The 25,772-nt window shown below is 36.9% G+C and overlaps 1 protein-coding gene and 1 pseudogene across 1 annotated transcript in view; one reads left to right on the forward strand and one right to left on the reverse strand.

Annotated features, from left to right (window-relative positions):
* Positions 1 to 24,664, forward strand: part of MOSMO (modulator of smoothened) — a 63,488-nt gene extending 38,824 nt beyond the window's left edge. The window contains exons 2-3 of the mRNA XM_055341204.1: positions 18,701 to 18,913; positions 23,820 to 24,664. Coding sequence (XP_055197179.1) covers positions 18,701 to 18,913; positions 23,820 to 24,004 — 398 coding nt within the window. The 3' untranslated portion in view covers positions 24,005 to 24,664. The remainder of the gene's footprint in view (positions 1 to 18,700; positions 18,914 to 23,819) is intronic.
* LOC129520368 (small nucleolar RNA U3) lies at positions 16,921 to 17,033 on the reverse strand (annotated as a pseudogene).
* Positions 24,665 to 25,772: the final 1,108 nt, after the last annotated feature.

Here is a 25,772-nt window from a genome sequence, read left to right on the forward strand (position 1 = left end):
CAGATCTAAAGCTTCACTAACCTTTCTTCTCTATATTATGCAGTGAGGAATCTCGGAAGATTTCCACAAGTATTTTTAATGTCTTATTGAAGCTGTGTCCTTTCTTAATTCTCTTCGTATCTCAACTCTTAGTAAACAATACTTGCATTTATATTAGAGCAATGCCTAGTAATTTGAATACATATGTATCTCACCAAAACATTTATTCAGACCCTGTCTATATAGCAAAATTCAGTCTTTCTTCCTCTACCTTGAGTGTTTAGAAAAAGAATCTACTAATTGAGCATTTTTCTTCTTTCTAAAGACTGTTCACAAATATTTTTCCACATTTTTAGGGGAATACTTTGGGTCTTATTACTTAATTAAAATTATTTTAAAATGTCGAAGGCATTTGTCTTCGTTAATCACTAAATCCATTCTCTTTCTTAAAGTTGTTTTTTTTTTCCTCTTCCGTTTGTTATCTTTGGTATAAGTGATTAAAACACTCTAAATGTCACCTGTATGTAGCTCTTTTTTTCTTTAATTTTATTTATTTGTTCATGAGACACACAGGCAGAGACATAGGCAGAGGGAGAAGCAGGCTCCATGCAGGGAGGCTGATGTGGGACTTGATCCCAGGACCTCGGGATCACACCCTGAGCCAAAGGTAGACACTCAACTGCTGAGCCACCCAGGCATCCCTGTAGCTGACTCTTCTTACATTCTCTTCCTACTACAAGACTCCAGCCTTCTGAAAACTTACCTTCTTCCAATTATTTTTGAGGTTGGTCTTTGTGCAAAATCTTACATTTGTATAGTACCAGTGAGTCCATCCAGTCTTTGGTGCTATTTATACTGGGCAGCTTGGCATCTGTTGGTCACCACTGCTTCTGCTGGGCACACCATATCCACAGGCACCACTAATTGCTTCCTCTACATTAATGTTGGTAGACTGGTAACCTCCAAATGACAGAATATTAAAGTTAGGTACATTGTGTTCTCCTGAAATGGAAGATATATTCCATTTTATGTTATACCTTGACTAGAGCAGTAGCAGATAGTATTGCTACTTCCTCCAGTTTTTTACAGATTTTTTATGGAACTGGCTCTCTTATCCCTGTCCTAACCACCACCACAATTTTCACATCCTCCTTGGGCTTAAATACAAATCCACAGGAGGCAAATAAAATTGATACCATACAGTATTCAGAATCACTCCTCTGTGATGGATGATAAAGGCTTAATTACCAGGTTAAATTTGCTTCCTAGACTCTTTCTTCCATTAGAGTAAATTCTGCCCTAGAACAATCTCCAGTCTTAAATGCAAATAAACTTCTTAAGGAAGAGTGACCTTGGAGCCCAAATCACAAAATTTCTGTCATATATCAGGTCTTATAATGGAAAATTAGTCAATATAGGTGGATCATAGAAGAAGTTGAAGACTTTAGTCACCTTCACCTTCAGCTGACACTTCAGGATGAAAGAAATGACTTTCTAATAAGCTCTGCCTTTGGCTAATCTTGGAGGAGGAGGAGGAATTTAGCTGCCTTATTGAATTGAACAGTACAAAGTATGGGGTTGGATCATTGTCAAATTCTCTTTTCTTTTAAGCTTTTATTTGAAAGAGATGAGAGGGAAAAAGAACACACATGAGCGGGGGGAGGGGCAGAGGGAGAAGCTGACTCCTCCCTGAGCAGGGAGTCCAACTGGGCCAAAGGCAGACATTTAACCAACTGAGCCACCAGGCACCCTCATTGCCAAATTTTAAATCTGTTTACTTATGTTCTCCACACTGTGGTCCATAAAGAGGAGTAAACCTAAAGGAACTGAGTTTGGTTCTTTTAAAACTAGGGATAGTATCCTTATTTTCACAGAGGCAACAAAAACTAGGCTATATAACCCATGCTAGACCTTGTACCTTTGCCTGGAAGCCCTCTCTTCTTGGGGAGTAGACTTATCTAATCCCATTTCTAAAACCTTGAGTTTCACAAATGTAACCTATTTTCTGGGATATAGTGACATTAGCACTTGCTCCTGAAGCCCCAGGTCAGACATTGTCACTTCTATAGTCTTTTTTATTCCCTCCAAGTCTCTATTGCTATTTCCTTCTCCTTTTTTCAAATTAGACAAACAGAATTATGAAAATCACTATTTACATTTCACTGTAAATATACCAAGAACTAGTATATTGCCCAGGCCACATCTTAATTAACAGTTGGCTGGCCACATTAAAAATACATTTCTCATTCTATTGTAGGGATACCTTTAATTTATGAAGTAAATGAGAATATTATCAGGATATGTTCCTAAAATGTAACATGTTTTGTGGGCTTATTTCAGTGAATACTCATTTCTATTTTTTTCTTTTTTCCTCCCCCCCCCCCCCCCAATAGTTAGAAAACTAGTGTCAGTGGCCTGGGAAACTAAAATGAAAAATAATTACATCCTAATTTATCTTTTATGTTGGAGGAAGAAAATAATATGATAAAATATGGGTTATTAAATAGTAGTCACAAAGATTATAAAGAGTATTCACTATTCATTCAGTTAATATTAAGGGCATTTTCTGATGATGAGTGATGTTGAGTACCTTTGCATGTACCTGTTAGCCACTTATGTATCTTCTTTGGAACAATTTCTGCTCAGGTCCATTTAATTGGATTATTTGGGGGGTTTTTTGCTATTGACTTGTATGAGTTCCTTATATATTTTGGATCTTAACCCCTTTACCAGATATACAGTTTGCAGATATTTCTCCCATTCTACAAGTTGCCTTTTCATCTTGTTGATTGTTTCCTTTGCTGTGCAGAAGCCTTTTGATGTTGGTACTCCCACTTGTCTATTTTGGTTTTTGTTGTCTTTGCTTTTGTTTTCATTAAAAAAAAAAAATCATTGCCAAGACCAGTGTCCAGGAGCTTTCTTCTAGGGATTTTATAGTTTCAGGCCTTTACAGTTAAGTCCATAATCCATCTTAAGTTAGTTTTGTGCATGGTCTAAGCTAGGGGTACAGTTTCATTCCTTTGCATATGGATATCCAATTCTCCCAACACTGTTTATTGAAGAGACCATCCTTTCCCCATTGTATGTTCTTGATGCCCTTGTCCAAAGGTTGGTTGACTGTATATGCATAGATTTATTTCTGGGCTCTCTATTCTGCTCCACTGTTAGTCCCTGAGTCTATTTTTATGTGAGTACTACACTGTTTTGATAACTGTATCTTTGCAATGTAGTTTGAAAATCAGGAAGTAAGCTGCCCTCCAGTTTTGTTCTTTTTCAAGATTGGCCATTTGGAGTCTTTTGTGGTTTCATATGAATTTGAGGATTGTTTTTTCTATTTCTGTGAAAAATACCATTGGAATTTTAGTAGGGATTACATTGAATTGAATCTGTAAATCACTTTAGGTAGTAGGAACATTTTAACAGTATTTTCTCCCTAATCATCAGAGAAATACAAATCAAAACCACAGTGAAATATCACCTCACACCTGTTAGGATGGTTATTATCAAAAACACAAGAGATAACAGATGTTGGTGAGGATGTGGAGAAAAAGGACCCTTGTACATCATTGCTAGGAATGTAAATTGATACAGCCACAATGGAAAACAGTATGCAGATTCTTCAGAAAAAAAACTACCATATGATCGAGCAATTTCACTTCTGGTTATGTATCTGACGTAAACAAAATCAGTGTCTTGAAGAAATATATGCATTCCCATGTTCATTGTAACATTATTCACATAGCCAAGATATGGAAAGAGTCTAAAGTCCATCAACAGATAAGCAGAGAAATATTGTTTATATGTAAAATGGAATGTTATTCACCCACTAAAAAAGAAAGAAATTCTGACATTTGTGACAAATGAATGGATGGATGAAACTGGAGGGCATTATACTAGGTGAAATAAGTCAGACAGAGAAAGCAAAAGACAAATACTATATGGTGTCATTTGTATCTGGAATATTTGTTTTTAAGTTGCATTTCTAGAAACAGGTAGAATGGTAGTTACCAGGGCCTGAGGTGGGCAGGAAATGGGAAGATATTGATCAAAAGTTAACAAACTTGCAGTTATCAGATGAATAAGTTCTTAGGATCTAATGTACAGTATGGTCACTATAGTTTCTACTACTCTATTGTGTGCTTGAAACTTGCTAAGAGAGTAGATCTTAAGCATTCTCACAGGAAAAAATTTGTGAGTCATTGGCTGATAGGTGATAATTGAATCTGTGAACCTAATTGAAATTACCTAGAAAGAATGTGGAGAAATAAAAGGTAACTTGGGAATGAACTTGAAGAACTCATTGATGATGTTCTATAAAATTTTTGTTATTAAGAAAGTTCGGTTTTATAAGAAGGTCCTTTGTAATAACCTTGGTTGTTTCAACTGAAGCTTACTGTTGTGATATAATAATCCTCTTCCTCTTGCCAGATGTATTTGTCATCTCTTTATTATTATTTGTATACTATTGATTATTTACTCAGTGACTAGATTTTGCAATGAGTTAATCTTCCCAAAGTAATGCAATTGATATTTTTAAGCATCTGGACTAGGCAATGAGTTTGTTTAAATAAGGAGTGAAGAACTATTCTTACAATGTATTTGCTCTTTTTTTTTTTTCTTTTTTTTTTTTTTAATTTTTATTTATTTATGATAGTCACACACAGAGAGAGAGAGAGAGAGGCAGAGACACAGGCAGAGGGAGAAGCAGGCTCCATGCACCGGGAGCCCGATGTGGGATTCGATCCCGGGTCTCCAGGATCGCGCCCTGGGCCAAAGGCAGGCACCAAACCGCTGCGCCACCCAGGGATCCCTAATGTATTTGCTCTTAAGTGGTTAAAGAAATATTATTTTTAGCTATCTATCCAGATGTAATAAAGAAAATTGAGTACTCCTAAGCAGTCTTTTTCTGTGAGCCGTTGGTAATCTCCTTATAGACAGCTTTAAAAACAAAGAAAGTTTATTATTCTGGTGTCCTACCTGATATGGTCTCTGATTGCCTAAATTTCAGTTCGGGATTAGAATGGTAAAATATGCTCCCTCTGCTGCTAAGTAGTCATAGAAGGCAGGATAAGAAATTGATAAATTGGACTCTGTCAAATTTAAAACATTTATCCTTCAAAAACCATTGTTAAGAAAATTTAAAGGCAAAAGGTACCTGGTTGGCCCAGTCAGTAGAGCTTGGAATTCTTGATCTTGGGGTCATGAGTCAAGCCCCAGGTTGGACATAAAGTTTACTTAAAAAAAAAAAATTATAGGCAAGACTAGGGGAAAATATCTGTAAAGGAAAAGAAAAGGGTGAATTCCTCCTTCCTTAGCCTTTTGTTTTATTCAGGCCCTCAACGGATTGGATGATAGCCTACCCACACCACCACACATGTCTATACAAAGACCTGTATGCAGAGGTTTGTAGTCTGTAGCAGCTTTATTCATAGTAGCAAACAATGCATGATTCTATTTATATGAAATTCTACAAGAGGCAAAACTATAGTAATAGAAAGCAAGTCTATCTTGGGAGCTTGGGGGAAGGGATTGACTGCAAAGGATGATGAAGGAATTTTTTTTTTTTTTTTGTGGTGATAATCGGTGTAATGACTGAGATGACTATGTACAGTTGTCAGAACTCACTGAATTATACACATAAAATGGCAAATTTCATTGTATCTAAAGTATATCTCAATAAGGCTAATTTAAACAATTGTGAAGAGTTATCAGGAAACCTTCAGGAAATAATTCATTGTAAAATGGGGCACATACCTAAAGAAGTGAAGTTTTTTGTTCAAAATTCCATGGATGGTGTGTTGTGGATAGAGTGTATATCTCCAGCTTCCTATTGTCACGAGGCTGCACAATCCTTGTGGCATTAGATCACATCCTGCTATATGTTGTTGTAAAGGCAAAACTCAGGTTTTTCCATCCTGTGTAGGCCAAAACCCAGTTCTTCCCTACTATGTCTTTCTTTCCTGTGAGTCTCCTTTACCACTCACAGCACTCTTCACTTCTGACTCTTCTGGTCACCAAATGTATAGAGGTTTCTCCCACAACAGACAATTCTCTGTGACACTAGCTGGGTGTCCTATAATTTTACTGAATTCAGACACTACCCAAAAATAATGTTAGATCCCACAGGTTAAGGGCTCACTCTCACAAGACTGCCCCTCCCACCCCATTTCCCACACACACACTTAAGATGCCAATCACAAGCCCAGACTATCACCTGTCCTTATCAACTGGCTAAAAATTGGAGGTTCCAAAGATTCCCTCCTTGGGTTCAATCAGGGTAACACTTACTTTGGTTTACCAGTTTATTATAAAAGGACATAGCGTATATAAAGGATATAGATGAACATCCAAATGTAAGAAATGCATAGGGCAAGGGAAATAGGAAGGCCATGGAGCTTCCAACCTCTCTGTGTATGCTCTTCTCCCACTACCAACCTGGAAGCTCTCCAACCCTTGTGCTTTTGAGATTTTATGGAGGCTTCATCATGTAGGCATGATTGATCATTAACTCCATTTTTATAACTTTTCTCAAGAGAATGAGGGGGGTGGGCAGGGCAGGGCTGAAAATTCCCAGCTTCTAATCATGGCTTAGTCTTTCCCTTGACCAGGCCTCATCCAGGAGTCTAGGGAGTTGCCTCATTAGAACAAAAGACACTCTTATCACCCAGGAAATTACAACGGTTTAAAGAGACCTGTGTCAGGAACAAAGGTCAAAGACCAATATAAGAACATGAGATGGTCCTAGTGTTCTTATCACTTTAGACATTACAAGGATGTAGAGACCAATATATATATTTTCTATTATCTCACAATTATGCTTTATAAATTTTCTTTGAGTGTTCATCTTAGGTCCCTGTATATATTATAACCTCTGGAAATACAAAGATCACTTCATACTTCCCACATTGTATTGGACAGAGAGCATGTGCTTAGTATCTGCTGAATGAATGAAACGTTAGCATAGTGCACCGTGCCTCCCAGACTTGGACAGAAGAGTCAGGACTATCTCATGGCATAGTGCCAGGCTTCTCAAATTCAGCAGAGACCTTCTCTGATGTATGGTTTCCCTAGACCACCATGTCTTTGCTTAGGAGTTCACATCTACCGCAAATGTAAGCTAATTAATGGGGGATTGATGTTTTATATATTTCTGTGACAGCTTAGGTAATGTTTTCTGATGTTGGAAATTGAGGGAGATACCACTTTACATTTTAAATCTGAAGCCAAATATAACTACAGTGAGAACACAAACTCCTCTTAAAGATTAAATAGAAGAGCAGGGATCCCTGGGTGGCGCAGCGGTTTGGCGCCTGCCTTTGGCCCAGGGCGCGATCCTGGGGACCTGGGATCGAATCCCACATCGGGCTCCTGGTGCATGGAGCCTGCTTCTCCCTCTGCCTATGTCTCTGCCTCTCTCTCTTTCTCTCTCTGTGACTATCATAAATAAAAAATATATATATTAAAAAATAAATAAATAAATAAATAAATAAATAGAAGAGCAGCTGTCAGAATATCGGAACTTTTGTCTTTTTCCAAAGCTCTCCATTCTTTTTTTTTTTTTTAAGAATTTATTTACTTATTCACAGAGACCCAGAGAGAGACAAAGAGGCAGAGACACAGGCAGAGGGAGAAGCAGGTTCCATCCAGGGAGCCCAATGTGGGAGTCGATCCCGGGTCTTCAGGATCAGGCCCTGGACCACAGGCGGCGCTAAACCGCTGCGCCACCATGGCTGCCCAAAGCTCTCCATTCTTAAATCCATCCTCTTTTATAATTGAGGGACTGTATTAATGGAATAAACACTCATCTCAGTGTTTAACTCATTTTCCTTGCATTTTCTAGACTTTAAACTTTTACAACTCTGATTCACTTTTAAATAATTTAATAGATCTACATGAGTTGAACAGTTATATTTTTTCATTTAAGCCCAAGAGAGACAACAAATTTAAAAAGAAGGTGGAATCCCATAGATTGTTTCTTTTCTTAAAGTAAAAATACATACTTTTGGTGAAAGAGCAATATGTCATTAATAATATTTAACATTGACCAACTTATGTTAATAATATTTAATAATATTTAACATTGACCAACAGAGTACTGTATCGGGCATTTGTTCTAAGTGCTTAACGCATAATCCATGCAACACTATGAGGTCATTTTGTTGTTAGCCTCAATTACAGCTGGGGAAACTGAGGCACACAAAGGTTAAATAACTTGCCTGAAATCTCATTATCAGTAAGTGGTGGGCCTGGAATCTGAATCCAGAGCCTGAAGTCCAGCCACTGTGATAGGATATCGCCCAGTTAGGTCAGTGAATATGTGACTGACTAGTTTAGAGTGTGATTTTTTTTTTTTTTTTAAGATTTTATTTATTGGGATGCCTAGGTGGCTCAGCAGTTGCTGAGTTCGGCTCAGGGCATGATCCCAGACTTCCAGGATCAAGTCCCATATCGGGTTCCCAGGGAGGAGCCTGCTTCCCCCTCTGCCTATGTCTCTGCCTTCTCTCTGTGTCTCTCTTAAACAAATAAATAAAATCTTTTTAAAAGATTTTTAAAAATCTTTTTAAATTTACATCTTTAAGAAAATTTTTAATCTTTAAAAGAATATTTATTTATTCATGGAGAGAGACAGAGCATGTGTGAGGAGAGGGAGAAGCAGGCTCTCCACTGAGCAGGGAGCCTGATGCAGTCTCAATCCCAGGAACCCAGGATCATGACCTGAGCCAGAAGCAAATTCTTAACCTACTGAGCTACCCAGGCACCCCTAGAATATGATTTATTATCAGAATTATTTTACTTACGTAAATTAAGAGAGTATAATTTCTTAAATAAATTACTTTGAATTATTTAATATTGAGATATCAGCTAATTGGCAAAAGAATATTTTGACAGACCTGGAAGTCATACAATGGAACCTTTGCTATACCACAGGGAAGTTATTTATTATTTGTGACTTACCCTACAGAGTTCTTTCTAAGAAAGTGACACTGCACATTTTCCATATGATGCAAATAAATATACAAATATGAGTGCTTATTGCAGTGTTTGAGAGTAGATTTTATTCACTTCTCAGCCTTTTGGCTAAGATCAAGTGGAGAGTAGACTTTAAATAACCAAAAAAGTTTCTTAGAGATAGGAAACAGAATCTTTGTGTTCTTGAGACAAAGAAATGGAGATATTTCTTTAAGGAGGATGAACTGGGAGTGGCGTATTCCTTGAACATTTACGAGAAATGTGGGAGAAATGTGGGTGTGGGAGGAAACTGTATTTTAGAGTGAGTAAAACTCAAAGGAATCACTCCTATGAACTGACAAAAATATTGTCTCCCACTTTGTGTTGACCTCCTGTGAAGACTCCTCCTCTTAGACTCACTCTCACTGTGCTTACAAAGTTGTAATTAAGTCTGCTCTGATATAAATCTAAATGTTTCTGATGGTATTTTTAGGAATACTATTCCTTATTTAGTGAATGGTGTTCAAGAAGTCAGGATCATGCAGTAGGAATAGTTTAGGGGTGGTTAATTGAAAACCTGAGTTTTAGTCCTGGCACTGCTAGCTACTTTCCATCCTTGGACTTAGCATGTAACCTCTCTGGGCCTCAGTATTCTTCAAACCCTAAGTTGGGGAGATTAGGACTGATGATCTTTGAGATCCCTTCTAGCTCTAAATTCTCTAATTTTATGGCTCCTTTTGGCCAGGAATTTTGCATGATTGAAAGCCATTCTGGTCTGCTGTATTGTTGATGTCTTGATCATTGTCCACAGACAAACCTTTTCAGTGATTGAAGGCTAGAGTTATTAATGTTCAGCCCTTTTATTAAAATACTTTTGTAAATAATTCTGCAACACTTTTTTGCCCACAAAAACAATTTGGACTACCAAATTTGTTTGATTTTATTTTCTTTATCCATATCCTCTCCCTTAAACCAGCTCACTTCTACATGTAAAACATGGAGACTATTCATTTAAGTGAAATGAATGTTAAACTTGTTTTGGGTTTGTTCTGCTACGTCAGTCAGCACTCCAGTATGATCTGTTGAATTCTTCCAAGGTGGTTTCTCATGATACTTTCATTGAAATGGAAAAGAAAATGGAGACACAGTAATTTAAGTCCCATTTTAGTTCTTTTTTAAAAAATTATTTATTTATTTATTTATTTATTTATTTATTTATTTATTTATTTATTTATTTATTTATTTGAGAGAGCACAAGTGGGGGGCAGAGAGAGGGAGAAGCAGACTCCGGGCTGAGCAGGGATCCCAGAACCCTGGGATCATGACCTGAAGCAGAAGGCAGATGCTTACCTAAGTCACCCAGGCGCCCTGCATTTTAGTTCTCTGCCTGATATATTTTACTCTAAACCCTTTGGCATTCTCTAATTTATTTTAGATCCAGAACATGTGATTAAATTCATACATGGTTGAAAGACTTCATAATGTGTAATATAAGTGCAATGAGTAATTTTCTTTAAATCGGATATGTAACATTCTACAAACATTTTAGAATTTTAAAAATATAAAGTGAATGCATAGGGATGCCTAGGTGACTCAGTCAATTAACTATTGATTTCAGTTCAGGTCATGATCTCAGGGTTGTGAGACCAAGCCCCCACATCCAGGGCATGGAACCTGCTTAAGATTCTCTCCCATTGCCCTTCCCTCTGATTCACTCACTCACAAATAAATAAATAAATAAATAAATAAATAAATAAATAAATAGCACAGGTTTTTTTTTTAAAGGACAAAATTGTATTAATTTATCTACACTTACATAAGACAGTGAAAGTACAAGGGTTGAGAACCCCTTGTACTTGAGAACCCTACTCTACCCTCCAATCCTATTCAGCCAGAGTAGGCTATTCAGCCATGTAAGAAATTCCCACATATTTTTCATACATTGTATGGACAGTTTAAACATTGTCGTGAGCTTTTCTTTAATGACTTCATGCATTATATATATTAAGAGTTCCAATTATTGGAATTGTAATAGGACAGATTCTGGTACCATATTGTTCATGTTGATAAGGCAGATTTTAAAATAGAAATTCACTGCTGGTTTATGTTTAATGTATTTATAGGATTAGACCCAATGCCAAGTTTATGGAGCAAGGGCTAACAGAATAAGCTACAATGAGAGGACAGTGTTAGTATGATTAAGTCAATTTTAAAATGAGATATGACCTCTGAACTACAGTCCTACTTGCAAACAGCTGGTAACAGTTGTATTTTAAGTAGAGATGGAACAGCCAGTAGAGTTTAAGGGAAAAGAAAATCAAACTAAAAAAGATTAATGATTGTTCTTTATTTACTTGCTCTCTAACAAAACATGTAATTTCATTCTGTTAACAAAGCATTCTCAATCTCAATGTTCCCAGCTTGCTATTCCTATAAAATTTGTTTCCAGAGCTTTTATTTCAGCAAGTCTGAACTTGCCTTGTGCTTAATCTTCAACCTGAATGATACACCAAAGCAGTTGGGCAGGAGAGTGATGTCCTGAGTACTTTTTATGACTAGCAACCATAGCAACCATCAGATGTCAACCTTTTTATTTTAGAATATGAGTTTCACGAGTGTATCATTGTGTCTACTACTTCCCTGTGTTTATATTTTTTAACTAAAACAAAAATATCTCATTTACTTGTAACCCTGAAGACATGTAATAGTTATTTAGTGCTTACAGTTGCAGTTGCTTGCAAGTATTATCTCATCATCTTATTTAATTCTCACAGAAACTTAAATATTAAGTCATTATTTTCCTGATGAAGCAAGTTTAGGAAAATTAAGGGACTTGCCCTAAGTGTGTCAAAGCTGAGATTCAAATTGTGACCGTTGGGTTTAACTCCTGTGATAGTGGAGTAGGGACTTCTGAAAATCTCCTCCTCCACAAATGTACTGAGGACACTGACAAAAATTGTCAGATCAACTTTTTCAGAACTCTGGAAATTAACTAAGGCTTACAGCAATCAAGGAGTATTTATTTAAGAAAATCACCTGAATCTTGGCAACAACAGCAAGCTTTGTGGCAGTTTAAATTGCACTGACCACAATCCCCTCCCCTCAGCTACACAGTAGCCTTGAAAGCCAATAGCCTTGGTATTGGCTGGTAGCAGTGTAAACCAGCAGCTCAGCAACCACTTGAGATGGCAAATGAGTCTGGTCCTTCTTAAAGCCCCATCCTCAGAGAATTGCTACCATTTGGTATGTCAGCTCACTGAGAATTTCCTTAGGCCTTACGTTTATTTAACCAGATTTGGAGCTTGCTCTGTCTCAGTCCCAAGATATTTGTTAGAAACAATCGGTAGCAGTTGTTTCACATTACAGGTACCTGGGGGCACCTGAGTAGCTCAGTTGGTTGGGCATCTGCCTTTGGCTCAGCCCCACATCGGTCTCCCTGCTCAGTGGGGAGTCTCTTGTCCCTCTCCTTCTGCCCCTCTCCTCCCAGCTCATGCTCTATCTCAAGTAAATAAATAAAATCTAAAAAAAAAAAAAAAATTGGCAGGTACCTGAGGTGTTATCATTTGACACTAACAAAAGGCTAACCAAAAAACATAAAGGAAAAACTAGGGAACAAGATGTCCAAAGGAATCTTTAAAAAACTTCTAGGATTCTAGAAGGCTATACACATATTTAGGGCTTTTCACATATCTAGGAAAGACTTATGAAGTCCTTAATTAATGTCTTGCCTCTAGCTAACCTTGAGGCTCTGTGCAAGCAGGAAGTGAGTACTAAAGCAGAGTTGTAAATTGCCTGTTGGAGCATTGAAAATGTGTAGAAAGCAGACACAGAAAGCAAAGGCTAAGAGACACGTTGATTCAAGGCATTTAAAGAAATCTCATTCCAGGGGTACCTGGGTGGCTCAGTCAGTTGAGCATCTATTTTTGGCTCAGGTCCTGGGTCCCAGCCCCACAGGAGGCTCCCTGCTCAGTAGGAAGTCAGCTTCTCCCTTTCCCTCTCCTACCCCTGCTCTAGCTCTTTCTCTCTCTCAAATAAATAATAAACAAAATCTGAGAAGAAAGAAAGGAGAAAGAAAGCTTATTCTAGCCATTAGCTGACTACTAAGCTAATGGACAGAGACTTTAGAGGCCGCATACAACAATGACCCAAACTTTACAGAACTATTCCAGGAAAGTCAGTAAACAAACAGTAACAACAACAAACCCTGGGGAAGGGAGGATTTGATTTCCATAGTTGTCATATTGTAATATTTTACATTTTCAGTCTTCAGCTAAAAATTTCAAGACACACAAAGAAACAGGGAGGTATGCCCCATACATAAGAAAAGTAAAAGCAATCAATAGATACTGCCCCTGAGGAAGCCCAGACATTGGCTTACTAGACAGAGTTTTTTTTTTTTAAGATTTATTTATTCATTTATGATAGAGAGAGGCAGAGACACAGGAGGAGGGAGAAGCAGGTCCATGCCAGGAGCCTGACATGGGACTCGATCCCGGGACTCCAGGATCGCGCACTGGGCCAAGGCAGGTGCTAAACTGCTGAGCCACCCAGGGATCCCCTTACTAGACAGTTTAAATCAGTTGTTATGGGGCGCCTGGGTGGCTCTCAGCGGTTGGACACCTGCTTTCAGCTCAGGTCGTGATCCCGAGATCTGGGATGGAGTCCCACATCAGGCTCCCTGCATAGAGATTGCTTCTCCCTCTGCCTGTCTCTCTCTCTCCCCCATTCATGAATAAATAAGTAAGTTTTAAAAAATCAGTTGCTATAAGTATGTTCCAAAAAATAAAGGAAACTATGTGTAAAGACTTAAAGTAAGAAAACAGTATCTCATCACATAGAGAATACCTAATAAAAAGATGGAAATTATATAAAGAAAATAGAAATTCCTGAGCAATAACTGAAGTGAAAAATTGGCAGAAGATTCAGCAAATTCAAAGACAAAATCGATTGAAATGATTTAATCTGAGCAGAAAAAAATAATAAAAAATGACCAGAGCAATTGAGAGACCAATGAGACATTATCAGGTTCTCCAGCACTTATATAATGGGAGTTCCAGAAGAAGAGAGAAAGAAGGGAGTTGAAAGAATATCTGAAGAGATAATGACTGAAATCTCTCCAAATTTGATGAAAAATTTTAAATCTGCACATTCAAGAATCTCAACAAATTCCAAGTAGGGTAGACTTTAAGTAATCCACACTCAAATCATAATTAAAAACCGATGACATAAAGCCCTGAAAACAGCAGGAAAAAAGTGAATTTTCATATACATGAGATCCTCAATACTATTAACACCTGATTTGTCATCAGAAACCTTGACCAGCCTCTGCCCTCTGTAGCCAGGTTAGCAAGCACTTACTAAACATGATTAGCTCTAATAGACTCTGTTGAGTCTGTGTGTCTGTTACAAGCCCTGTGTTTCCAATTTTCCGTGGCACATCTTTTACTTGTGGTGATGACATGCCTTATAATGATCCTCATTGTGGCAACAGACATGCTCACACTGGCTGTGCTAAATCTTTTCAGTGGTGTCTGGATCTATAGATAATGAGAGTCAAAAGCCTCTTTAGTTAAGATACCCCTCTCAACAGGGAAAGACTCATGACTTCTTTTGTGTATAATGATACACAGGTGAGCTACTGAGAGGAGTGTGGGATGCTGTAGTTCCTAGTTTGGCTTCCTTTTTCCTATTGTGTGCGAATCTTTTATTTGCTGGATTGGTTACCTAGGAAACAGCTTCAAGGTAAAGATGGATTGGCTGTTTGAGAAATGGAATTACAGGCCCCTCACAGAAGCAAAAGACCTATTGGGAAAAAATAATAATAAAACAAAAATTATTGAACGGCTGATCTTGTGCTTAATTATCAATTAGTGTGCTTTAGGAAATCACTAAGACAAGGTCTATAGAGGAACCTATTTAATGCGATGCGGTTTTAAATTTAGCTTGTTTTTAATTTTTTTAAGTTCACCAAATGCTTTATTAATTCCTGCTTTGTGCCCACTGCTGCCAGCCATTCTGGGGGTTACCAATGAAGTAGAAGGTTCAGTGCCTTCCTGAAAATGAAAAGCTCATTTTCTGTTTGAGGTAAAAAGAAGTTACCTTAAAATCAAATACATGGTTGTGTGATACAGACTAAATGTATCCAGAGAATTTGGAGGATGTAAAAGATCTTATCTAGTCAACATAAGGGAGGGATTTGAATCTACAGGCAGGAGATTATTCTTGGAGGTAAAAGATAAGGTTTAAAGACCCGATGTGAGTTTGGGTACTAACAGTACCTGAACTTACAAGATGTAATAGTAGCAGCACAGGTACCTTTGCAGATCCTCTCCCCAGGCAGCTTATGGAAAATATGTGACTATGATATAAACTATGTTGACCTAGACTCTTACTCATGAAAAAGAACTTAAGCAAGAATGTTGACTCTTTGTACTAGCTTGTATAATTTATTTAAGGAAAGTCTATTTTCACTAAAAGTGTGACAGACTATTAGCTTTTGGACTCTCTGACCACTTAATGCTGGGCACAAACACATTCAATAAAATGTGAATTGATTTTCTTATATACAGCATATCTTCTGGCTATCAGTTAGCTTTATCTTTCTTTTCTTCCAGAATGTAACTGCTGAGTATTTGATCTTGATTTGTGGTAAGAAGGACTTTTGTATACAGGAGCATAATTCTTTTAAAACTGAACATCTGTCAGGTTATTTCCATTTGGTTTGTGGAAGGGGTAGCTCTAACTTTCATTTTCTTACTTGTTCTATTCATATTCACCTGGTGTGTGGTATGCCAGTCAGGAAGAGAAGCAAGAGGAATCCCACTCAGAAAACTTAACAGTCTTTAAGCACAGAAGGTTTCGTTAAATTTGAGCCCTAACCTTTTGGCCCATGTCCATAAACAGAAAGTAAGAGGTAACATAAGATACTCAGAAATATTTTGGAGGACAGATATTTTAGTTATGATTTACTGAATGTACAATTTTAAGTATTTGCCAGCAAAAAGTAATTATCAAATGTAAATCTAAGTCCATTAGAGTTACCAATAAAACTTTCTTTGTATTTTAAGTTGTAAAGTAAGTTACTGCTGTAATCAGAATCCACAATATTGCATTTTTCAAAGGACCTTCATTGCCTGTTGTCTATTATTATAGCAATTACTGTATAAGAAATGGGATAGTGACTATACAGGGTAATTTGTTAGAAGTTTTTTGCTGAATGATCAAGAGTAATTTCCTGTTCATTCTTGAGCACTGCTGTGAATACTTTATTCCAAAATTATAATAAAATGCTTTATCATAATAAGACATCCTCTGTCCCCCAAGTTTTCTTTTCAAGGAAACTTTTTAGTGTTTCAATTTAAAAACAGTTATGCAACTTCCTGATACCTACTCACCCCTACCCTCTCCCTTTTTCTGGTTCAAGCAATTACCATGATATTTTTAAGGTTAGCAATTTAAGTATCAAAACTTTTAGCTGACTTCCTTTTCTTCAACCTACTAAGTCTCTCAAGCAGCAGCTAGAAAGAGGGATAGTGTGTGGCATTATTATGAAGGTTTGCTCGCTTCCTATTCCCCTCTAAACCCCCATCTGCCTCCATCCTGCTGGAGATGATCCCACAGTTAGAATGCTGTTTACACCTTTGCAGAAATTACAAGACAGGCCTAATTATTAGATGATTTGAGAGAAAAAGGTACTACTTGTCTGAGTTTTCTTCTCCCACTTGATCAAAAGAATCAGAATTAGCATGAGAGAGAGGGGAAAAAACTACAAGTCAGCTTTGAGAAAGCTGATTTTTTTTGCTTCCTTTTCTTTGAATACATTGCCTTATTTCTAAAAATGTATCAGTGGCAAAACACAGGTTGCAGGAGAGACCCCTCCCTCCAGCAGTCCCACCTACCCACACACACATCTGTATCCACACATCCATCTCTGCTGTCTTCTCCCACCAAGGCAGCTTCCCAAAATGCCTCTCAGAATTTCACTGACTGTCCTCAGAAAAGGCACTTGTTTGTGCCAAGTGCTATGATTTTGAGGTTAATATCTTTTTGTTGGTGGTGGTGTTTTTGTAACAAACTATAGAAATGATCCCTGAAAGTATAGTCTTTGGTGTTTTTGTTCAAATTGAGAAAGTAATTAAGGCTAAAAAAAGATTCAGAAATCTGTTATGTTTTCTTTTTTTTTTTTTTTAAGATTTTATTTATTTATTTGACAGAGAGAGCCAGAGAGCACAAGGTTGAGGGAGAGGATGAAGCAGACTCCCCACTGCAGGGAGCCTAATGCCAGGCTCCATCCCAGCACCCTGGGATCATGACCTGAGCTAGAGGCAGACACAACCAGCTGAGCTACCCAGATGCCCCATGTTTTCAATGGTTCCAGAAATTTCTTGTGTTTTAGGCAACAGTTTTCCCATTTGCAGTTGCTCTTAAAGGGAGAAATAAGCAATTTTCACTCAAAAGTAACATTTGGGGCAGCCCCAGTGGTGCAGCAGATTAGTGCTGCCTGCAGCCCAGGGTGTGATCCTGGAGACGGGGGATTGAGTCCCACGTCGGGCTCCCTCCATGGAGCCTGCTTCTCCCTCTGTCTGTGTCTCTGCCTCTCTCTGTGTGTGTCTCTATGAATAAATAAATAAAATCTTTAAAAAAAATAACATTTGTATTGTTCTTAATGGGGAAGAGAAGAAAATAAACATTTTCACCTTTTTTATCTAGGTTTCTATAAATTAATTCAGCCCAAATTTGATAAAAGAATTCCTTGGGTTTGACATAACAATAGCACCTGAGGTTTTACAAAAATCACCTTCATGTTATTTAAATGGGAAAAGGGCCTTTGAAAAATTACCACTAATGCCTTTATGCTTTTTTGCCAAAGCATGTTAGTAATGGTTTAGCAATCTGAACACTTGTGCATTGCACAGAAATTGTTGAGCTTACCATAGGAGGGAACCTACTAGTTTTCCCAACATTTTCTTGAATTTAATGAAAAGTATTTATATTGTAATGTTCTTAGTCCTTTTTTTTTTTTTTTTTTTAAGATTTTATGTGTCTCTTTACTTATTTGAGAGGGGAGGGTTACAAGCCCGGGGAGGAGCAGAGGGAAAGGGAGAGAGAGAGAATCTCAAGCAGACCCCATGCTGAGTACAGAGCCCAATGTGAGGCTCAGTCCCAGAACCCTGAGATCATGACCTGAGCCGAAACCAAGAGTCAGACGCTTAACCGACTGAGCCACCGAGGCACCCCTATTCTTAGGCAAAACTTTAATAAAATATATTGGTTCTAATATTTAATCTATTATGTAATTTTATCTGTATATTATGATTAGACATATCTCAAGTTTGCCTTCAGTTTCCTGAAAAACATTTTTATTCTCATCCAAAATCAAATAATATACAATGAGTCTTTGATCTGAGAATAGAAAAGTTCTAATTCTTTCTGCTAATACATAAGCGTAGCAAGACCAGGAGCCTCATATGTCTTGTTCATTGTTATTTCCCTGGAACCCAGAACATTGCCTGATACAAGTACTCAAAAAAGTACTTTAATAAATGACTGAAAGAACTGCATTTTGTGGTTTTTGTGAGGTTTTAAGTTCACTTTGTTAAGTATGACTGCATTGTGGACTACAACAGAATGCTGATTAGTGAGACTCAGTGGAATTAAATGCCCGAGTGGCTTACACAGAAATAAGATTTAAGGACTAAAGGGGTATTGGTGGGGGATATTCCTTGGGAATGCCAAACCCACTAAAATACTCCCACCTTTTGCATCTTCCCAGGAGCACTCACTGTGGGCCTTGTGCGACAGTGTCAAACAATCCATGGACGAGACCGGACGTGCATCCCACCTCGGCTTCCCCCAGAGTGGGTCACCACACTGTTTTTTATCATCATGGGAATCATTTCATTGACTGTCACATGTGGTTTGCTGGTGGCTTCCCACTGGCGGAGAGAAGCTACAAAATATGCTCGATGGATAGCATTCACTGGAAGTAAGTAACCTGTGCTTACTAAATTTGTCTAGAAGGCGTGCACACTGGTATTTTAATGAAGATATCAAGAATCAGTCATAAAGACTCCATAATCATCAAAGAGCACCACTTGCTGTGGCCATCATATAGACTCTACACAGTCCCATCAGTTCTTCAGAATTCTCACCACAAGACCAAGACATCCAAAACCTTAATTGCTTTGTATGAAATGCTATTTTAATGAATTTTATTTTTGCTCACATTGTGACATAAGCATTCCAGGTCTGTGGCTCAGAGCTGTCACTAACCTGAGTCTTTTACTCTTCTTGAAGGTATTGGTATCCTCCACCAAATAAAGGTAAATCTAGAAGAAAATGTACAGAAATATAAATTAGATTAAGGTGGTGATTTGCTTTTTAATATTAATTTTGAGTTTCTACTGTAAGTTGCATGACCTTGCAAAAATCAACACATTTGGTTAATAATTGTTTATCATTTCATATTGTATTAAGCTATGCCCCAGGGTATGATATATATTATACATTTTCTTGTACTCTACAAAATTGGTTTAATTTCCCAACACATCAGGGGCTTTTCCCAAGTTAAAAGCAGCAAAAATGCACGGAGGAAAGATATTTCTGAAATTTTGCTTTCTTCTTTCTCTCTAAAGCAATTTTGTACCCCCCTACCCAGGGATATTTGTCAATGTCTAGAAACATTTCCGGTTGTCATAACTAAGAGGATTTTACTGGCATCTTGAGTAGATGCCAGGGATAATGGCAAAACATCCTACAAATGCAAAGGACAGCTCCCCACAACAAAGACTTATCAGGCCTAAAATGGCAATAGGGCCCTGTTGAGAAACTCTGCTCTGAAGAACAGGCTAATAATCCTTATGCCACATACCATGGGATTTAACTTCTAATTCAATACCTTACAATTATATCAGGTTTGCATAAGTTTTAAAAAGTGAATATCATAACATGGCTTACTTTCACTTAATATTTTCATTTAGAACTTGTATGGTAGGGTAAGGCATAATCCCGTGGAGCCCTATTAATGTTAAAGCTCAATTTATCTTGAAAGACCATAAGATAGAGATATTCGTTTATGAGTGTCAGTTTCTCCCTATCTCCCTGTGAAACTCTTTAATGTATATCTTTCTGGCTTTGTTGTTTTATTTCAGTCTATACTTCTCCCTTAATTTTAAAATTTAGATCAAATTGACTTTGACTAGAGAGGCTTCTCCATTCTAGTTAAGAAATGTGAAACAAGTTGATGACCTTGTTTAATTCTTTTCTGGATAGTGGAGTCCACAGACAGCTGTAGAGACAGTGCTGCTAAATTAATTGATGCAAATTTGAAGAGAATCTTTATTCACAGATAACAACCACTTAATCCAGATAGAATTCAATCTTTAAGGAGTAAGATAAAGTCAAAAAAGGAGGATTTAGTTTGGGGACTTAGTTAACATTTAGGAATGCATGTGCTCTGAATACCAAAAATCTAAAATATAATTTGATAACAACACTATTTTAGTATGAGTTAACGGAAGCATTAAGATGCCTTTGGTTCTTGCAACCCAATAAACAGAAAGAACTAGGGTTATCTTGTTTTTCATTTCCTTTCAACAGATATTTAAGTGTATGTAGCTACCTCCAAATGTAATGTGCTTTGCCTTTATTTTTTAGTTAGATAATTTAAAATAATAACTTTAAAAAATAATCTGTGCATATGATACATAATTCAAAGCCTAGGAAAGTGTCACCAAGTGAAAAGTGAGTCTCATTTGTGGCCATTCAATACCTCTGCTGGAAGCAACCGTTGTTACAAGTGTCTGGGATTTCCTCCCAGAGGTGTCCCGTGCACAGAAACATATGTGTATATGTTTGGATGTTCTATGAAAATATATTCTATGTATGCTATTCCATACCTTGGTTTTTTAGCTCAGCAATCTATCTTGTAGTTAATGTCATCTCAGTAAGCTTAGAGCTGCTTTACCCTTCTCAGCTTCCTTAAATCCACTGTCATTGTTACCAGAGCTAGTCCACGGGGGTGGCACTCCTAAGGATTGAGCTCCCTTTGCTATTTCCATTCAGCTTTTGAAAATATACTTCATCTCTACTGTATATATTTCTATTCTGCTTAAACTGTAGTTCTGGTAAAAATGTCAGGGTAACATTTTCTAATAGGTTTACACAGTGGAGAACTCTCAGAGGAGAGCCACATGTGACGCAGCTTGCCTTTTGGGGGCAAAGGTGACAAAGATGTCTTTTTCTTCAAGTCTCCCCCTTATCCTTAACTCTGCCCTTGTAATTTACATTCTTATCTCCCAGTAAACTCAATATCTGATTCTCACCATCAAGAAATCTGTGCCATGGAAGATTGGAAGTTATGTCTTTATAGGCTTATTTAGGACTCAAAATTTAATTGTAAAAAGTTGATAGATACTATCACCATTAATAAGATTTTAAGATCTAAAGTTAACCTCACAGGTCCCAAGAGCTTAAAAGAAAACTCAGCTACCTACATTAAATCTTCCCAGAGTATAGAGAACGAAACTCTTTGGATTAAAAACTAGAATTAGATCAAATAGGAGTTTACTGCTTCTTTTATATTTGATTAAGCTTGGGGATCCCTGGGTGGCGCAGCGGTTTGGCGCCTGCCTTTGGCCCAGGGCACGGATCCTGGAGACCCGGGATCTAATCCCATGTCGGGCTCCCAGTGCATGGAGCCTGCTTCTCCCTCTGCCTATGTCTCTGCCTCTCTCTCTCTCTCTCTCTCTCTCTCTCTCTCTCTCTGACTATCATAAATAAATAAAAATTAATTTAAAAAAATATTTGATTAAGCTTTTCCTAACTGGAATGTATTTAACTCTTGTAAAATATTAAACTCTACTTTAAATATAATCATTAAATGATTATTTCATTATAAAAGATAGATTTTTATTTTACAGTAGAAAATAGAAAAAGATAGGAATGAAGTCGGCACTTTAATTAATTAACAGAATGAACAGTTATAATACCTGCGTATCGCTAAAGCACTTCCAAATTATGTTTCTTGATTAGATTAGTCAACATTAAGAAACAAATTGTTTTTATTTTTTTTTTAACAAATTGTTTTTAAAGCAATAACTTTCTCCCATTGTTTTTCTATTAGATGGTCTATAGCTACTTAGATTGTGGTTTCATTTTACTTACCAAACCATATTAAAGCATAATAAGAACCGTTAGAAATTGGTGACAGATAACACTGATAAGTGGACATTGGAAGCACTAATAGTCTTTTACTGCTGACTCTACAACAGAAAGGCAAAAAGATCTAATACTTAATATCTAAATTTTTCATTTGTTCTGTAGTAGTAGGCACCTGGATAAGAACAAATTCACTTGTGTAACATTATTTGGTGTGGTCATTGGCCCAAAATGAAGTAATGAAGTAGGCTGTATGTATAATATGAGATCATCCATCTAGGTGATGCAAAGCAAACAACAGTGCTGATGTGTTCCATAGATCAGTGTATTAATTAAGAAAATGTTACTTTTTAATACCTTGGATATTACCCTGGAGGTACGTCTTCCAGGATAAGATTCCTAATTGGCTTTTTAAAGGACTCTCCTATTAAATTTGTTGATTGATTAACACAAAAATAATTTAGGACAAGTGTCAGCTGCTGATTATCCAGGACTCTGTCTGTATTCGTGGGGATATGTTTAACTTGGAAGAAGTTTCTCATTCGGTTAATAATGGAAAGCTTCAGCCCTTCATATGCAGTGAGTATAGTAACCTGTCTTCATATTACACTGAAGAAATGTTTCTACCTCCAAAGAAATTTGAAGGACTGTGAACATTTGACCAAAATGCTTTCAAAAAGCATAAAATATTTTCTTGGAAAAGCTAGCCTGTCAATGGTAATCTCTATTCACTAGGAAGAGTGTTTCTTTGGTAGCCCAGGGCCACAAGCTGTTTGCTGAAACAGGACTGTGTAATTCCACCCAGATGGGTTTTCTGGGACTGTTCTAGAAATATTTTTAGCAAATAATATATTTCATTGTGTTCCTATACAAAACACAAAGAAGCCCCCCACACCCCACTTTAACCTCCATGTACTCAGAAAACCTGAGAGAGATCTTTTTTCTAACTTTGTCGATAATGAGAGATAACCACTCTAATGAGTTTACTAATCATCTCAAAAGCCTGAGGTTCTTTCCACTAAGATTTTAAATCAGAGTAAGAAAAATAGTACTATTATCTCTATGTACCTTTTCTCCAATTCCTCCTGATACTGAGAGGAACAGAGAATTGGCAGAATAATAACTGATGATAATAATATGCAACATTTATTTAGCATTTACTATCAGCCTGGCATCAGGCCAAGGACTTAACATTGTTTTATTTATCCTTCTGGTACTTACCTCATTTCTAGAAGGGAACCAGAAGCCTAAGCACAGCCAGTAAGTAGTGGAGCCAGATCATAAACCCTCTCTCATTCTAGCTAGAGCCCTTAACCACTATTTTAAGTGGTCAAATATACTTTATGCACACACCTGAAACTAATATAATACTGTGTTAAATATACTGGAATTAAACTTTTTAAATCAAAGTGTAAAAACAAATCATTTATATAGTTAATAGTAAGTAAGCACTTACTTAGTAGGTTTGAAGCCCTTTCTTAATGCTGATATTCTAAATTGTCCTAACGCTTGTAAAAAAAAAAAAAAAAAAGGCTAGTCTAGCTTTTACTGTGTTGAATATTTTGTGATCCATAGAAAATGTAAAATCTTTTGACAAGTGGTCAGTGTTTTAACAGGTTTGACCATGTTATCAATCCACAGCCCTTCTTATAAACTTCCTTTGTGCCAAATTTTCATTGTTTTCCTAATTACCAAACCGTGTTACTAATGTTGTGTTTTGGTTTGTTTTACAGTGATCCTTTTCTGTATGGCTGCCCTAATATTTCCAATAGGATTTTACATCAATGAAGTCGGAGGCCAACCTTATAAATTACCCAACAACACAGTAGTTGGGTCATCATATGTACTTTTTGTCTTATCAATTTTCTTTACAATAGTAGGACTTCTATTTGCTGGCAAAGTTTGTTTACCAGGCTGATGAATGTCTAAATTGTTCAACTCTTTTATTATTTTTTATTTTATTTTATTTTTTTATTTTTGGAGGGGGGAGGACAAAGACAAGGCATCTGAGTAGTCCTCTCATGGGAAGATGCTTAGATGCAACTGATGCTAAAAAGGAAAAAAAAATGCTTTGATTTGTTCTCACTATGCACTTTGGATTTAAAAACAAAACAAAACAAACAAAAAAAGGAGAGCCTTTTCCATAACCAAATACAGACAATATTGACTAAATCTCCTGAGCATATTCAGGCAGTCAGGTCTGCACTGTGATAGCAACCTAGTGAAGGAGAATGCTTTATACTGAAAAGCATGTGGCCCTTTGTGACTCTGTTGTTCCGTTTTTAACGTCTAATGATTAATTGAGAAAAAAAAGTCTAAGTATTTATGAATCATGGTGGACCAGAGGGTTACAAGAGAAGTTCATGTGGGGCTGGCCTCACCTCCTAAGAAATTAGTGTTCACAGCTTCCTTGTAATGGTATGAGCCTTTGGCACCAGAATGATTTGCTGTTTCATTACTACACCAAGAAGCCAATAGATCAAAACTTGTTTGCTAAAATGTATGTAAAAATCCTGAAATTCCCTATTCTCTGTGTACAAAACAAAACAAAACAAAAATCAAACACTAAGAAACATGTTGTTGGGGGTGGGTGGGTGGGGGAAATATTACTTATATTTATATAAATATATATATAATATATATATTTTGCTGATGCAGTATACAGTGTGTATATATGTGTGTGTGTGTGTATGTGTGTGTAAATTTATATACACACACATGCAAACAGTTCCTGGAAGAGAACTCTGAATGCTTTGCTAGCAAAACACTGTGGTGTGCAAACCTAGAACTCAATAGAAAAAAAAGCCATTTATCTGAAGGCTGCATAGTGGAGAGAGTCTTCAGTTTACCTCATTCTTTGTAGCAGCCCTTGATTTTAACAGGTTTTTGTAATAGGTACAAATAATCCCATACCTTTCTAGGTCCAATTTTAAGTTAAGCTAAAATTCTTTGTAGGGTTAATTTATTTGTATATGAGAGTAGAAGGTAAGATCATGTAAAACCTTATAATTTGGGGAATCTGACACTATTTAAATTATTGGCAACTGTCGTCTGTTGTACAGAGGTTCTCTTTTTTCTACTGGCTCGGTCTGTTACCTGAATAATGCATTTTCTATGTTCAAGCACACAACTTTACATAAATTCAAAGTTCACTAGTAATATCAATTTATAATATTTTGGCTTTCTACAACACTAACTTCACTCTGCTATAAAAGCTGAGTTTATGTTCTTTTCATCTGTAAGCATTATTAGTACATCTCCTTTACCAAAAACCTGAGCAATACAATATTTTCTTTATATACTATATGCCTTTGTTTGCTAAAAGCTAACACTTTTGCATTTACTTTAAAGGGCTGTACTAAACCCACAGCTTTACGTTTTTTCTTAGAAGCAGCATTGCAGCTAACCCTCAAATCAATCCACAAATAGTTTTAAAATACATTGTTTCTTTTCTCCACATTTCCATGCTTGCATACCAGTTGTTTTTCCAGGTGAACACTATAGATAATCTCCTGTTTGAAATGTGGGGCAGGAGGCTCTTTCTTGGCAATGGAGCTAAAAGTTTTTCCTCTTTCTAGTGAAACGGCAACCCAAATGTCCCTATCAGTAGAGTTAGAGTCCCGTATTGTCCATGCTTCACACAAACAGAAACAAATGCACTGTTTTTTGAAAGCTTAATTATAAAT

This window comes from Nyctereutes procyonoides, unplaced genomic scaffold (assembly GCF_905146905.1).
Source record: "Nyctereutes procyonoides isolate TBG_1078 unplaced genomic scaffold, NYPRO_anot_genome, whole genome shotgun sequence".
NCBI classification, from domain to species: domain Eukaryota; kingdom Metazoa; phylum Chordata; class Mammalia; order Carnivora; family Canidae; genus Nyctereutes; species Nyctereutes procyonoides.